The 17,360-nt window shown below is 40.1% G+C and overlaps 1 protein-coding gene across 2 annotated transcripts in view; it reads left to right on the top strand.

Moving 5' to 3' along the window:
- The first annotated feature begins 5,674 nt into the window (after positions 1–5,674).
- The window catches only part of IYD (iodotyrosine deiodinase), a 33,082-nt gene continuing 21,396 nt past the window's right edge, over positions 5,675–17,360 (top strand). For both annotated transcript variants that reach the window (XM_014950581.1, XM_014950580.1), the window contains exons 1-2: positions 5,675–5,925; positions 15,565–15,759. In XM_014950581.1, coding sequence (XP_014806067.1) covers positions 5,745–5,925; positions 15,565–15,759 — 376 coding nt within the window. In that variant the 5' untranslated portion in view covers positions 5,675–5,744. The remainder of the gene's footprint in view (positions 5,926–15,564; positions 15,760–17,360) is intronic.

Genomic DNA, 17,360 nt, shown 5'->3' on the forward strand with positions numbered 1-17,360 from the left:
TCCACCCCAGATGATTGATTCTATGTGAATTTCTGTCTCCGCATTTTGCCTTTGCCTTCACCTCTTTGGCCTGATATGCAGAGAATTAATTTGCTGTGATATTTTTATCTGGAAGAGATTACTCTCAACTTGCTGGCAACTGGGAGAGAGCCATTGCCTACCCCTCCTTCCTCTTCCCTGAACACCCCTACTTTGAAGAGGTTACAACAGCCTCTGTTTGTTAGACTGTTGTCTCCCACCTACCACATGGCTATTCAGAAATGACCCACTTATTTCTTCTTGCTTTTCCCTGCAGGCTGGTGTCAAAGGTAACCCAGCAGTCTTCACAGAATAAAACAAGTTTTAACATAGCCTGTTACGAGTCTATGCCTAGAAGTGATTAATGGAAAAATAATATTTTTTCTTTATGTATTTACGTATCCCCATAGTTCAGGCAAATAACTTTCAAGGTCTGTGTTTTCTGTAGACTGTTGGTGATTTTTCATGTAAGTTCAGTGGTGTTTTCATGATGTCTTCTTAAAGAGCTGGAAGTTTTGGTGAGTTTCTACAAGCTCACCAATGCAGCTTTACCTCAACATCACTGTTAATGTCTACCAGGATCCTGCCTGGGGAAACTCACTCCTGCATGTTCATGGTGTTAACATTGGCACAGCAGTAGCAAATTTCTCCTTCTGGTATGAATCTGTGGGTAAATTAACCTCTGGGTTAAAACCTAAGTTATTCTCTGAAATTGGAAATATTTTTGGGACTACTATTGTCCTGTTGAGCATGAGTAATGGTTTACCTGGTACCACAGATCCTACTAAATTGATTATTCTATTTAGAAGGATATTAATGAAGTGTGTTGTCAATATATAGGTTACTTCTTCTGCCCTGCAATATATAAATACAGAGAGCTTGCAACTGGAGGGCGGTACACTGAGGACAAATGGAAAGAATTACTATTGCGTTGTTGTCTCGTGCTTTCATTGCTATGGGATGTAATTGTATTACCCACTGTACTGTTAGATTTCAGAAGGCTAGTTCATAAGCAGTAATAACATTTGTGGCAATCTGAGCTAAGTTAATGAAAAAGATAATCAAATCTAGTGCTACAGGGCAAGATATCTGATATCTCCAGGGGTCATAAAGAGATCATACAGCTGACTCGGGGGAAGGGAAGGAGATGGTTGTATGTGTGGCGTGTGGAAGAGGCAAGAGACAGCAGAAAAGTGAGGGTCACCTTGCTCAGAAGCACTTCTTGCTGGTCACTGACTGAGGCAGGAGGGTATGTGCTAGATGTATCACCGGGATGAAGACACTTATCAAGCTAATGATATTTTTAGTAATGCCAATACCTGATGATGTATAAGTTTCAGCTGATTGCAGACATTTGTCTCTGTGCTGATTGGGAAATTGGATTAAGTAGTTCATGTGCGCTTCTGCCTTGCCCATTGCAGACACATACTGAGCAGGGGGCTGATCATGGATGTCATTGGAGCAGCCTTTTTTGTTTGTTTGTTTGTTTTTCAGTAAGCACTAACTCCAATCTGAAACTCACTTCTGTCTCTGATGTTAATGTAGTATTTTATCATACCTCTAGATGATACCTACTGGTGACTTTTTCCTGCTTCCAACTACAAACACATCAAGTTTTCTGCATAGACACTTTCACCACCACATATTGGTATATCACTCGAGGGTCCTGGCAATGGCTTATGCACTGACTAATAGCAGAAATAGAGCACGTGCTCCTTGTAGGTGTGTAACTGATAATGTTCACCAAGAGACATGAGCAATGGTAACTGTAGTCAGCACCCAAAAATGTGCTTTCTCTCACACACTTGCGCTATATTTATTGCAACTACCTCCATCACCCTGCTCTGCTCTCTTGTACTTTCCCTGTTAGTGTTCTTCTTTTCCTGCTACTGCTCTGCTTTACACAGATCTGCTTTTGACTAACGTCAGAATCCTCATACCAAGTTCTAGCCATCTGAGGCCATCTAGTGCTATAGCCTGTGTCTGTACGCGGCCAAGGGTAGATGACTAGGAAAACCAGTAAGGCTGAGGACAAAAGAGTCTCTCCTTCTGTGTTTCTTCCAAAGTCTCAGAGACTTCCTAAATTAGGTGTTTTAACTACCATACTGTGCACTTGATAGTTAATCCAATCTGAATAGGTGTATTGAATCCGTTCTTGAATGTGTAAACTTTATTGGTTTGCTATAGCATCCAATAAGAAGTCTTAAGAGTTCTCAAATAAAATAATGATATAAAACTATAAGTAAGAAAGACTGTGGGGGGTGGTGGTTTTGGTTCTGCTCAGCCATTCAGTCTCTTCCTCTTCTACCTCTGTGCATTTATATAGCTCACATTCACCCTATGCAGATAATATGTTAATCGATAATTTGGGCATTTGAAGGCTCTCCTATCTTTTACATCTTTTGTGTAACTCTTCTGGTAGACTCCACATGCATGTATGACCTCCTCAGGAGTCTTGCCCCAGCCTAGCCATGAGACAATCTTATAGTAAGACCGTAAGACTCCTCCAAGCAGGATGAGAGGGGTGTGCTGAGGTCATGAGGGGATGATGGGCATGAGGGAATGATGGGAAGAACCAGGGAGGAGTATGTGAAGGAGATGGTGAAAGATGGCTTTGCTTTCAGGGAGTACATCTACAGTAGGATGGTAAAACAGAAATGGTAGCAGGTCGGTCCCACAACCCTCAGCTGCAGAGCCACATGAGCTTAGTGCAGAGCTAACACACTGCATGGTACCACCTAGATATGGCCTTGTAGCCTATAAATGACACTTGCTTGTCACACGTTTTTGCTTTGAGAAAAATAAAGGGCTATATTTGATACTTGAACGCATTTATTTTTTCCCTCAGAATAACAACTATGCACAGAATTTAATGGGAAATGTTAAAGAAACTTTTGTCCAAAAATCGTTTAGTATGACAGTCTGTATCTTTTACGAGTGTCTACATGGATTTCATGCAGTAATACTTCAGTACTTTGGTGTTCTCAGCAGTTGTATTTCTATCAAATTTTCTACCTCCTTTCTACATCTGTCAGAAAAGCCTCATTAATTCCTAGAAGTAGTGCTATTGGTAGTGTTTCTCCTGACTTTTTTGAAACAAACAAAAAAAAATATAAATCCAGCTTCTAGGCTTTAGGGTTTACAATAGAACAGAAGAAATAATGGTAATAAATTTGCTTGAAGTTGTCATGATAATAATAACATTTCTATGAAGCTTGAATTGAAGAAAATCCAACAGAAAAACTGATTAAAATCTACCATATAAAAATTGACTGCTTCCACCCACTCCTTCCCACAGTTCCTCTGAGCATCACTGTGTTTATATTTTGAATGTCTATGGTATGGAGTTATTGAAACTAAATCAGGTTTTAATAAAACACGGTATTGTGGGATTTCTGTGGGGCTGAAGTTCAAGCTAATAGTCTTGAATATATAACACTGAATATAGATTTTACTTACGTTAATACCAAAGGGACTTTTATTTAGCTTTCTTTCTTTCTCTGCTCTGCTGGAGAAAAATTAATATCTCATCACCTCTAAGAAAGTCAAAGTTATTCCAGAAGAGCAAGAGATTATGAAGTTCCCAGCACTGCAAATAGAGGTAGTTATTTTAAACAATAGCATTGAACCTTCTGTATTGCTTCTCTCGCTCGTTCAGCACAGACCTGTCTCACTGCAGGATGGATTCTGGGCTGCAAAGCATTCAGATCCTAATTTATGTGTGTGTGAATATTCAAGGTTAACAAGAATATATTCCCTGGTGGAGAAACAGTCAGTGCCATTCAGAAAGCATTTCTTTTTCCTTCCTTGCTATAGAGTAGGCTGTTGAAAATGTGTCTGATGAAACTGCACGTTCCTCTTCTACTCACATTAACAAATTTAATATTTCTAATCAGAATTAGGTGAAGTATCTCTCCCCATGACTGGACAACCAGTAGGCAGGACAAATCAGTTTAAATATCTGCTCTGGACTGAGGAGAGAGAGGATAAATTTAACTCTTTCTCTTGTGGTAATTGTTGTCCTTTCTATTCCTGTACAGTATATGGGTTTGGGGACTTTTTTACTTGTGGCCCAAGATCAATGACCCAAGCAGGTGTCCCAGGCCATAACTTGACTGTGGGGAGTAGGAAAGAGAAAACTTGTGTCTCGAGTTTTCAAGCAGGTTGCCCTCTTGGCCAGAGGTAGGTGCCTGTCTACTGCCAACTTTACTGGATTAGACAATCTAAGTGCAATTTTTGCATGTCCTCTTTATTTCATCTCTGATGTGCTTCCCGACACACAGATCCTTCCTCGAGGCAGCCAGCAGTACGTGCTGAACCACAGGAGTGGCAGTGTCAAGTGGGACCAGCAAGGGTCTGCCCAGTGCTGCAAAACCGGTGGGGTGAGAGACACGAGTGGCTAGAGTATGGGCTGAGAACCTGTCAGGATGAAACCTGTGCATGCCCCAACTTCTGTCTCCCCTGTGTGCCCTGGTTTCCACGTTAAGGAAATGGGGGGTCCCCTAAGACCTGCGATGCCCCACTAGCAAGTGCCTGTCTCAGTGTGTGGCCTGCTGGACACACCGTCTCCTGGAATGGCCACAGCCACAACTGTTCCCACTTATCTGGGGTGGGCTTACCCAAGCTGCAGACTGACTTGATGTGGATGCAGAGACTTCAAAGCTGGCCCTGTGCAGCATGAGATGAGGCTTGGCAGGGTGGGGGTGTAGCCTAGCACTAAAAAGGGCTTGTGGGTGCTGGTGACTGCACGCATTCGGTACTCCTGTACCCTGCTCTCCAGAGCACACCTCAGCACCCACCACTATCCAGTATTTCATTATCCAGTGTGTCCTGACAGTCCCAGATAAAGGCATCAGTTCAGGGCTGCTGTGCTGATTTAGCTCCCAAGCAGCTTGGATGGGGTAAAAAAATGGGTTAAACAATTAATCATTGACCGTTCTTGGATTAAACCAGGATCCTATCACTTTTTAATCTTTCCCTTGACAAGACAGCTGACTCACAGTTTTAAAATTCACTGCAGCATAGATATTCAGCCCTCAAATATTTCTTTAATTCCCTGAATTCTTCTTTTTCCTTCCCCCACAACATGCAAAATGAATACAGGGTTCTGTGAATCATCTCATTGATGCTTCATACAGGGGTAATGTTGCTGCTTTACTTATCTGTTTTATTGACCCGTTTACAGAGGCAAAGGTGGTGCTACAAGCTGATATGCAATTGGTGATATTCTGATTTCCTGGGATATGTGCAATATGACTAATTTTATGAGTTAAACATTGAAGAGATGCCATCAGTTTTTAAAATTCACATTCCCACTTGGCTCTTTCTCATAATCATTGTTACAAGAAAGATTACTGGGATCACCATAACAATAAAAAGAAGAGGGGGAGAAGTGTTTTGCCTCAGTCTGGGGTTTTGGAAGATCTATTTTATTTTATTTTGCACTGGACAGCATTCTTGTGTTTGTACATGGTCAGTCCCTCTGCTTGCTGTTTATAAGTGGCTTCTTTTCAGCAAATATATAAGGCTGGGACTGATTAACAGGAGGAGCACATCACAGATGAGATTGTGGGGGCGGTGGCTGAAAAGTAGAAGCAGGATAGGGTCGAGGACTGAACCTTGGGTCCACCCCTTTCTGCGTACTGCCGTTCTGCTCTTCCTTTTCCTTCCTCTCCTTTTCAGGAGAAACTACTGAACTTGAAGGAAGGCTCCACGTTTCTGTAGTCATGGAACTCTTTTCTTCCCTAACCCCATTCCTTATAGCCATTATATGTGTTTTGATTGGGGTAATACTGAAGAAGATAAATGGAGATCAGGAAAAACGTGAGACTAAAAGCAAGCCTGTATCTCGCCCATGGGTGGATGAAGACTTAAAAGATGGCACTGACCACCCCTTAGAGGAAGAAGGTAAGAAAACTCTTATCTACCTGAGCACTTCTGTTGTTTGAATTTTATCTGCTGGTATGAATAAAGGAGGCAGAATCTCCTGGACTTGCATAGCGCTGCACTGCTGCTGTGCCCTCAGCTCGTCAGCTCCCTGGAAGGAGGCTGTCCTCGTGTTGTGTTCACTCCTGGCATAAATCTCTATTTCCTCCCGATCCCACAGGTCAGAGTTCAAAAAGAAAATGCATTTTCAAAGACCCCTGTCTGTCTCTCTGCATAGTGGATCTCAGACACATGAGGGAGCCTATGGGCAATGTGGAGAAAGAAAGGAGGTACTGCTGAAGTCCCCCTAACCTCTTCCCAGGCCCTGTTAGCGTGAGGAAAGGGAAGAGCAGAGAGTTTCTATCTGCAAACTGGTTTTGTGGACAACTCAGACCACTTTACTATCCAGCAGTATATATTTGGTATCGGCACCCCCAGAAAAGTTGGCAATGGAGTTATTACAGTTATTACTGAAGTCGTCCATTTGTGACGTCTAGGAATGCCCATGAGAGCTTTAGCTGGATTAGCACGGGGAGCATTTGGGACATATGTTGATAAAATATTTAATAACAAAATGTGGTGATGGTACTAATCTCTGTTCACTCAACCTCATATTTCAACCTGTATAGAATGTCTCTTTCTTTTTAAGTAGTGATTTCTGATGCACAGCTTGGACAAAGGTCTGAGCACAAAATGTGCTGTTCCTTCTTTTTGCTCCCTGACTATCTTCCATAAGCTCTTTTCATTTCCTTGTCTAGCAAAAATGTGGAGTTTTCTTCCTGTGAAGTTTTAAAACTTGCAGTTAATACAGTTTTCTTTCTCCCCAAACTGGTTTCAGAGCCTTTTTATGTGTGTTTTGTGGCATAATGACACATTCCCTGAATCTGCTTCTAGGAATCTTGAAACTTACATTGTTTTTCTACACATATACCTGTTTCTAAGAACCGTTACTTCTCTTGACTTCTCAGTGTTTAGTGTACTTTGAGTTATTGTTATGTATCAGTTTCCAGGAATAGTTGATACATGGAACACTTTAAACGATGTTGACTATTTCCCAAATATACAACACTTTAAAATTTATTTCTTGTGTTGTATCTTCCTCTGTTCTCTTCAAAATAGATTCTGTATAAAATTATCCCATATTTCCTTTGTCACTAATGGCTTACTAGTTCAGTTAAATGCTACAAATTAAAATTCCTGTGGGTAGTTCAAGTGATAATCTATGAATTATCAGTGACATCTGTGACTACAGCTGTTTCTATCAGTTGAAAATTTAGATCCTCTAAATAAATAAACCTATTAGCTCTTAACAAGGAGCCTCACTGCTACAGCTCCATATATAAAATGTTATTCTTTTATGTCTTAGTTGTTTCCCTTTCATTCAGCTGCTAAGTTCAAAACTGTACTAGTTTAATATTGTTTACAAAAAGTTGACAGGTAGATAGACACGTTTGTGCTGTTGCTAAAAGGAGATTTATTTATTTTTAAATATAACCTCTCTCGATGTACCATGTCATCCAACGTTAAATTGGGTTTTTTTGCTATGTGGTTTTTAACAACAAAAAATTGGTTTCCCCTTAATGATGTGTGATTCGAACCAACATCTTTGCAAAACAGGCATATCTTTTATCTCCAGAAAAATTAAAGTAATTGCATTGTGTTTAGGGAAGTTTTTGTTCATCAGGGGAAAGCCCAGCCTAAGTGAGAAGAGAATATGTCCAACTTGGTAAGGATCTGCTACTCTGCTAATGCTGCAGTTAAGGATCAAAATATATTGACCTTGTTGTCAGTCTAAAAATTTTCACTGACTACTCTAGATGCTGAAATGGAAACATGGATATCAACAGAGATTTCCTTAATGGTAAAGAATATTTTACTTGCTGTGTTAAATTCGGCTATTTTGCTAATGTATCTTACTTTATCAGAAAAGCCCATTTCTACTTAAATGTCTCAAGTTCACTTGTGTTTAAAGACAAAGTTCCTCTGAAGAAAATCTAAGTTAGGTGAGAGAAAACACTTTTAAGGCCTTGCCTAAAGCTGGAATCTAGGGCTGCTGTAGGTGAACAAGCTGAATTTTGAACAGCCCCCAGACAGGAAGGGGCAGCTAAAGACCGTGTCTTCCAATACCTGGCCAGGACCAAAGTGAGGGGGCTTTGTCAAGAGAGTGAAGAGTTCTCTAAGAGAAGCACTGAACTTACTGGAGTGACAACAGCCCCCTGAACCTTCCCTGAAGTGGCACCAGCAGGGATGTTTCCCCTGAGAGAGGCACACTTTTGAGCAGCAAAGCATTCAGTGTGTAATTAGCTGAACTGCTTGGGTAGATTCGGTAGAGTCTCTTATTGGCAGTGAAGGGTAAAAAGAGGAGGACCAGGTGCTCCTGAGCTTGTCTATGTTATGCTTTCAGCAGCTGAAGAGAAGGATGTTTCTCAGAGCAGCCAGAAACCCAGTTCTTTGGCTAAGGGGAAAGCATTCGCTCAGTCCATTTGTTTAATGCCTTAGCTGGCAGTAATTCAGATTTGTTTGCATACCCATCTGTCCTGTAACTTTTTCCTGCATTTATGAGATCCAGAACCAGAGCTTGTTGTGCTAGGGACTGGCAAGACTGGTCTGTATGTGTGTATGTCTGGCAGTGTGTGATTACCATTTAAATACAGAAGAAAAAGACATTTTTTCCATTTTTTCTTGAACAATGAGTCGCCAGGGCTCTCTACTAATGCTGGGCATCTGATCCCAAAATGATGGTACTTCGTCTCTCACTGCTTCAGGTTTAGACAAGTAGATCTTGCAAGACAATTTCTGGCAAATGATTCAGGGATCTTAGTGTATATTGGTTTTGAAATTACATTCTTCCCCAGTTAATTACTACAATACACTTGTTAAGCTCAAATCAAGAACAAACATAAGTCACTTTCTTGTTCGTATATTCAGATCAATACAGTTGATGGATAAGGTAAATACAGACCCTGATAACAGTGGTATGGAAGAGAAAAATAAATTTTATTTTTATCCTTGTTACTCTGGGGAAGGAAGGCAGAGGTTATTAACAAAGGTATTTTATTACTACGTATTTAATTGTGGGGACTTTGTTTGGTGATGTACTCTACTTAAGAATTATAAAGCAATGTGCAAAAGCCTAAATGTTCCAACTTTTCTGAAAATGCAGTGGTTATTGCTTGAGATACTTTTTATAATAAGCCTCTCCCACTTAGAAGTATTTATTCTCGACACAAGTTCAAAGGCTTCCCCCATCTTTCAATAATACTACAGACATGAATTGAGGCAGTAGCAGTTTAATTTTCCAATTCAATGACAGTTCATGTTCTGTGTCATTGAGGAATGCAGGATTTTAGTGGACATGGTGCATCATTGTGTTTATCTCCTTGCTGTTGCAGACACCTCCAGACTTTGTCATCAGCTGAACACACTTGAAAAATGGCCCTTTTTAGCCATCTCTCTTTAACCTTGCTGGAAAGCGATTCCAGAACTTTTTGCTATGGGTTAAAAATCCTCCTCTGCCTGCCCCAACTTCTTTATTACTAGTCTGTACCCATTTTTTTCTGTTCTATGCTCTTGTTAGCTTAAAGGATACTTTTTCCAGCCCTGGTGAATACCCTCCTGTGGTTTACATGCAGCAATCAGGTTACCTCCCAGTTTTCCTTTTACTAGGCAAACCAGAAAATCTCCTTATAAAACAGCCACTCCATTCCTCTGAAGATCTCAAGAATCTTTTTGCAGCTATGTTCCGGTTCGAGGTAACATCACCACAATATTTTGATGTTGGCTTCTTACTTCCGGGGTCTGCCTCTCCCACTTGGTACTTCTTTTGCTTGGGATCCCTGACCAGCTCTTGGGGTTTCAGCCTGCTAACCACTATTTATAACCCACTAGTAAGGCACTCCATCTCTTTTAGTTCCCTATTTGCTACACGCTCAGTTCAGGATTGGATTCACTACTGGGATCTCTGTAGTGGCAGATCACGTAGCAGTCTGTCATTAATCAAGCAAAAAGCATGGGGTCAGTTGCCAGCATTTTAAGTCTAAAGATCTGAAAGCTTTCTTTATACACATTTAATTGTTTTCCTATGCATCGTACTTTTACACTAAAAAAGAGGATTGGAGGGGAATTCTATGCTTAGAAAAGAATTCCTTAGAAAAGAAATGGAAAGAGCTGGTTTGGAAAGCAAACACATTGGTCTAGACTGAGTTTACTAGGGAGGTTGCTCAAGGATCAATCTCAGGACCAAGTGTTAATACTCATAGAATCATAGAATGGTTCAGGTTGGAAGGGACCTTAAAGATCACCTTGTTCCAAGTCCCTGCCATGGGCAGGGACACCTCCACCTAGACCAGGTTGCTCATATATATTATTATCTTGTATCTATTGTATTATCTATCTTGTATCTATTGTATTATCTATTATTAAGATTCTTCTATTATCTATTATCAAGATATTATCTTGTGGTCTATCTATAAAACTGAGGAGTGTATAAGAGAAATTTTTTAATGACATAAAACTGGGAACGAACAACACAGGGAAGTATCAGTGTAGGTAAAATAAATTGCAATAGAAATTAAATGACAAGTCATGGTACTCAGTGTGAGTTTATTATTTGGGACTCACAGTAAGAATTTTTGCTACAAGCTGAGGGAAAATGTATTACATGATTTGTAGGCTGATTGTAACCTCCCGTATGAACTTCTGGGAAGAACACAAACGTTGTCCAGAAATGTATCCAGAGAAGAATTTCTAATAGAGTTAGAGAAATTGTACTTGTAAAATGAGATTTCACTTGTGATATCTGAGCCAAACCCATTTCAGATTTGCTTAAAAAGGAGAAAGCCTGATGACTATTAGAAACGTATAACAGAATTCAGGGAAATCTTGAGAATGTGGCTGACAAGATAATAGACTGAGTAGCAGGATACCTGCTGTCCATCAAATGGAATAGAGAGAGGTAAACAAGACATTTGCAGTACTGTATAACTTGACTGTACAAACAGGAGTAAGTCCAAACACAGCAATTAAAGATATAGAGAGCATGCACTAAACAGATGGTGCTGATAATGATTTTAGCTTAGCATATGGATAATGTTAACTGCTAAGAATGAATGGTAGACACATGGTGGAAAAGAATAAATAATAGATTAATTTGTTACCAAAAAAAAAAAATATGCCAGGAGAGTTTTGGTTATGTGTGTCAGTTCTCTCACTTCAGGGTGATCCTGCGTCAGCCAGTTATACCTGTTTTGAGTACATTGAGGATTTTTAGTTTTGCTTAGAAAACTTAAGCTCAGATATGGTGATTCTCCCACTTTCATTCTCACTTGTCACTTCATCTTTGTCCCATGTTCAACATCTTTGGAAGTACATTTCTTGTTTCATCATGTTATCCAGACAACACAGCAGCTTCATTTCTTCTCTTCTATTTACGTGGAAAAAAAACCCCACCGAACACACCCAAACAAGCAAGCAAACCTCAAAAAATCTAATGCCGCTTGACTTTAAGTAATAATGTAGGTTTTATACCCTCTGACTTGCAAGGCCTAGGTCTGTGTGCTAGCTAACTAATTCTTTTCTTTCATTCCTAATTGCCTTTAGATCATTGAATTGCGATGTTTATTCAACCAATTACACCTAAGATTATTTTTATACCTCTGATATAAAGAACTGCCAGATCTCTCTGCTCCTTGATCTCTGAATTCTTCAATCTGAGTTCTCCAACTTAATTATTCTTAATCCTTTATTTTCCCCAAGTTTGTTCCCTTAAAAAATGAGAGCCACAGTTACAGACCTACTTTTCCTTATCCTTTCATTCCGTCAATTAAGTTGAATGAACTGATAATCTTAGTTTAGGGGTACGTTTTTTTTATACCATCCTCCCCTCTCACTGAAACCAAAGCCAAGAGAGTCACTGCACAAGAAGAAGATGGATCATTTTATTAAGGTGTTGGATGATTCAGCTGGGAAGCCTGCTTTCTAGTATTATCATATTTCCTCTTTGGTCTTCACCTGGCAAGCTATGCTTTCACCATGTACTTCATAACAGTGACGTAGCTCAGGGTCATATGACTCTCTCTTAAAGATGTGTCCTGATCTAGACATGACCTTGTGGGCCTTTGTAGGCTCTGCGGTATCCCAAAAGACAGTGCGTCTCAAAAAGCAACCCTTTTATAGCCATGCTACTTAATTTTTTTTACAATCGACCACAACATCAATTATTAGCTTTTTTTTTTAAATATGCTTCCTGTACAAGTCCAAGCAGGTTCTGCTCTTGTTATTGCACCTTCATTCTATTCTCCCTGTCATGTTTTGTTTCATGTCCTATACAAGCACTGGTAGCTCCTCCATTTTGTAGCCTAGGCCTCTGCACTCAACTGGCCACAAGCAACGTCCTCTTTGGATTAAGCACATCACCTGAGTCAGCTCTCTGACTACTGTCCTCATCTGTAGAAGAAATTTAATCTTGCTCTTCTTCCTTCTGTCCTTCAGCCTTCACATATGCATTGATGATTTATCATCTTCCTTTCTTTGTGTTTCAAAACTAGATACAGAGATTACACAGATTTCCTCCAGCCTTTGCTCCCATCTGACAAACATCCTTTGTAAAGATTTTTGGTATTTTGTAGAGCAGTCGAGGTATCTCTAACTCAAAATGCTTGTTGATAGTTTTGCAATAATACTAGAAAAAGAGGTGACCAAGCAGGGCTTTGATTTGCTTAGAGACCAAGGTTAGACCAGCAAGTCTCCTCCATCAGTGGCTCAATAAAAGGTATTGTGCATTGAATGTATGCTATTTCCTACTTTCTGAACTTTGATAAAAACCTCATCACAAGAAAGTAAATAGTGAGAGCACATAAGAACTCTTGGGTCCTGGAGTTAGTTTTATTTGACTGTTTCTAGGCTAGAAATAGTCTATTTCTATTTCCCAGGACACTCAACATTGTAAACTTGTGAAATGGATAGGGATGATCACTACAGCACATTGCTATCAGCACAAATATTATAGTCTGACCTGAAACTTTCACCAAGACACTAATACAATACCTACTTTCAATATAGCTTCTGGTCAGATTTTGCCTTCTGATAGACAGTGCATGACCTCAGCTGATTTCAGGCATTTTTTTGTTATCATAAGGAAAATACATTTCCCGTTTAGAAACTCCTCTTACACGAGTGCCTATGGATAAAGTTAAGATGTGTGTTACTCTGTGTAGCTGTTAAATCTCAGCTCAGCAATGAATAACTTTGTTGTAGTTTCAGTACTGCTATATACAAGATGGATTTGGAGAAAGAGAATTAATGTTATTAATTAAGACAGTTGCAGGAAATCATCCACTTTCCAGGCCTGTAAGTCCTTTGAGAGGAGCTTGCGGGAAAGGTTGCGTGCCCAAAGCTTGCATGATTTTCTGTCCTGTTTATGTCAATGGACAACTTCTGGTTTTCTCTGCTGGCCAGACAGTCCTCAGTCAATTCAGAAAGGGTTGCTGAGTTGCCATCTCCCAACTCTCTGGTTTTCCCCATAAGGTTTTATACGTTTTTGGGTCATCACTTTTTCTTTCAAATCCTTTGGCTGCCAGCCATCACTGTCTCAACTTATGTCTGTGGAAGATTTTTTTACTTCTACGTTTTTTTTTATCTTTCTCATGCAGTATGGCTTTAGCTCATGTTTTTTCTCACATCTTCACAGCTATTGTCTCAGTACAACTGAGCTAAGGTCACTGCCTCTGATTGCATGGGCCTTACCCCCTCGGCTGAAGGATACACCTTCTTCCAAACCAGCAGACAGAGATACAAGAGGCAGAGAGATGCATCCTGCAAACTGTTCCACAGCTGCATTCCCTGTGAATCTTCAAGGAGAGGTTGCATATTGGCTTTTACCAGCTTAAGATAGTGGTCCAGAAAAATGGCATCCTGTGGTACCATGCATAGCGTAGAAGAGGTGGGAAGGATGCAGAGCTCTAACCATCTCCATGCCTCCCCTCCCCAGTTACCCTACCACTCTCAAACATGTAGGATGTTCAACACTGGGTCCCCAGCAGAAGCTCTTCCTCTCAATGTCCTATCACACCACACTGCCTGTTAGTGTAAACATAGCCCTTGTAACCCCATGGTGTTCCCTTCACTGAGTGTGGAGGAGGAACAGCAAAAAAGGGGGTGTGAAAGTTTCTGAAAGAGAAGATCATCAGGACCCTAGCCAAGGGCAAGTTCTAGGCAGCTGGTTGCTATTGGATAGTAAATAATCTACTGTACGAAGTGTAAACCACAAAAGAAACACTAGGAAGAGGATTCATTTTTCAGTTTGAGTGTTTAAGATGCCCACAAAAACAATTTTTACGAGTCACTGCTTCCCATCACCCTGGAGCCAGGACCTTGCAGACTGTGACTGAGAGTGCTTAACACAACCATGAAATGCTAAAGCAAACAAACTTTCTGGGTGACTTCTTTGTATGCAAAATGAAAATGTATGTTGTCTGGGAACTAGAATAATTCTGTTTAAATTCAACATATGAAACTGGATGTATTTCAGTCTCTTGCACATACTGAGCCACACTTGTCGATATTTCACTGCTGTTTATAAAATGAACCAAAAATCATCTTGGTCTCTTAGGCAACTGCACACTACTAAAACACAGAAATTATTTCTATTTGAATTTGTGCTGGAGATTGCTATGATTCTAGAATAATAACCTAATGGCGACTGAAAAAAAACTGGAATATTTAGTCCTGACTCAGCCCTCTGTAGCAGATTGCTCAATACTATTGACTAGTCAAAATGCAAAATTTAAACAGCTTTAACTTCCACATCATAGTTGCAAAAAATCCTATCTCTGCTGATTCTAGGAATGCAGAGGAGAAAGAATAGATCTCAGAGACAACAGAAGATGCATTTTTTAGTGTAAAAAAAAAAAAAAACCAACCCCAGAGAGACAGATTTCAGTGAAATAAGAAACCATTTTGAGTTCTTAAGCTGAAGGCAAGAAATACAATGTCACACATTTGATACAGTATAGGTGCCTGTCACCCATTTCCCCTTATGCTGAAAGTATCATGAAACCAAAGAACTTAACCACAACGACACATTAGTGCAGAGCCTGGACTCATAATGCTGCTTCTGTGAAACGTGAATATGAGAAGAAGCTGACATTCAGCTCTTCAGAGGAGATTTCTCACATCTTGGTAGTTAAGCGTTCTCCTTAACTTCAATAATTTGATATTTTTCTTATTAGACTGCTCAGAAAGGAACACGTGTGTTCACTTTTACCTGCTGAGAAAAGTGGACTGAAAGGGTGGCCACCTTTAAACTGGTGTTACAGCTTGTAACCCACTTCCACAGGCAGGCTTGCAGACTGGAGTGGAGAAGGCCACAATTTCTCCATGGATCACACTTGCTACAGTCAGCCCGGGCCCTCCTGCCTCTCAGTATTTAAACAAGGTGTTTATTCAGTGACTGGGGATCAATGAGTTGTGTCAACTGGAACCCCAGACTTTGCCTTTCCAGTGGTGTAGAACTGCAGCGTATGCCAACACAGGCCAAAGAGCATTACGGTGGTGAATACCAGAGATATCAACAGCATCCTCCAGCAAAAAAAACAATCCCTAACCACTTTTATTTTCTTGCAGAGGTTGACGAAGAGTGGCAAGGACTTGATGAAAACGTTGCCCATGTCCCCTTCTTTGCGGAGCGCTACCCTGAGGATGAAATGATCAAAAGGTCGAAGATGTTTTATGAGCTTCTTAATAAGAGGCGATCTGTCAGGTTCCTCAGTGATGAGCCGGTCCCCAGGGAGGTTATCGATAATGTCATCAGAACAGCAGGTATGGAACGGAGTGGTTCAAGGTCTGGGGGAAATAAAACCCCAAATAATTAGCATTGCTGTTCAGCTGTGTAAAAGTGGTGTGGAAAAGCCAAGGGAATTGGCATTTGGCTTCTGGTTTTCATATATTCGCCTATAGCCATAATGAATGAGCACCCATTGACTGATTGGAAATGCTCAGCTTGAACAACTACATGTTGGGGACTCCTTTGGAGCATTCCTAATTCCTCTGTGTTTGCAGTGCACCCAAAAGGGAAAAAGAGCATTTCAACAGCATGAAATAAAACATTTCACCTTTAAACTTTAAAAGATGTTATTTTATTTAAAAAAAAAATTGATGTATAGTTTAGTGAAACATCTTTCAATTAGAAATATTGAAATGTTTTCTCTCAAAAGTGTCAAGCTGTGTGTACTTCACATGCTTTAAAATTTCATAATGATCATAATGATAAATATCATTATGGTGATATTTATCATGTGTGGGTTTTGTTTGTTGGGCTTTTTCTCCAAACAAATTGATGAAATTGTCCCAGCTATATGAAATATTTCAGTTGAAGTAAATGGTTGACATTTCAGTTGACATAAAAGTTTCAGTCTAGAACATAAAACTTTTCCAGTCCTTTCAGCACCAGTTCTAGGTCTCTGTTGTATGTGACCGGGGAGTTATGCTGAGGACCCTGATCGAGGTTATTTGACTGAGTGTCAGAAAAGACTTTTCCCTTTTTCTTTTTTTTTTTTGTGTTGAGAATTTATGTGTTTCAGATCATTACTGTAACGTCCTGGCCTAATCTCATCTCTGCTGTAGTAACACTGACTTCAGCCAGAAGTGGGTTTGACCCTCATTATTTCTTCTCTATGAACCAGTTGTTGTTAGTATAGAAAATATTCATGCTATTCACAAGCTGCCTCAGAGAAAAGTTAAGTAGCCTCTAGCAGGATTAATAACACAGAGATTCTGAGTGATTGATGTGCATTGTTTTCCCTTTAAAAGCTGTAAGCAGGTTTGTTACTGCACTGTAACGAGTCTCCATCTTACTCTAATTAGCTGGGAGTCATTAAAACACTGAGCATGTTTTGGCAGATGCAGCAAAGCGAACAAGCCTGGAGTGCAGATGAAGTACTTAGTAACCCTGAATGCTTTGGGCTGTGTGGAGGAAAAGAAAACAAAGCCAACCATAAATGTCATCAGTTCCTCCCCAAACCAGAGGAGAAGCAAGGTTCACGGTGTAAACATGTTTCAGTATGAAAGATAGTTCAAGCTGCTCATTCAGTGTTTCTTAAACTGAAATCAGTGCTCAGATAAGGAAATACAGTCTGTGTTAAGACCTTCAAATATTTTTAAAATGTGCACGATGCACTAGAGAGACCTGAACCTATTAAGCGTCTTTAACCTATTTCTCTGCTGCTGGCTTTCATCTGCTAGGCAGTTAAAATATTCTCCAGTGGTGCTGGTGTGGAGTGATCAAGGCTGAATAAGCAAATGCAGACTTAATATGTGCACACCTACATACACCAGCTGTCTTTCGGACAACAGACTCAAACTTGTATGCTCTATGGCAGATGTCTGCATTGTGCAGCTCCTCATCTTTGTCAGCCAGCGAC

Source organism: Calidris pugnax, unplaced genomic scaffold, assembly GCF_001431845.1.
Source record: "Calidris pugnax isolate Ruff unplaced genomic scaffold, ASM143184v1 scaffold24, whole genome shotgun sequence".
NCBI classification, from domain to species: Eukaryota; Metazoa; Chordata; class Aves; order Charadriiformes; family Scolopacidae; genus Calidris; species Calidris pugnax.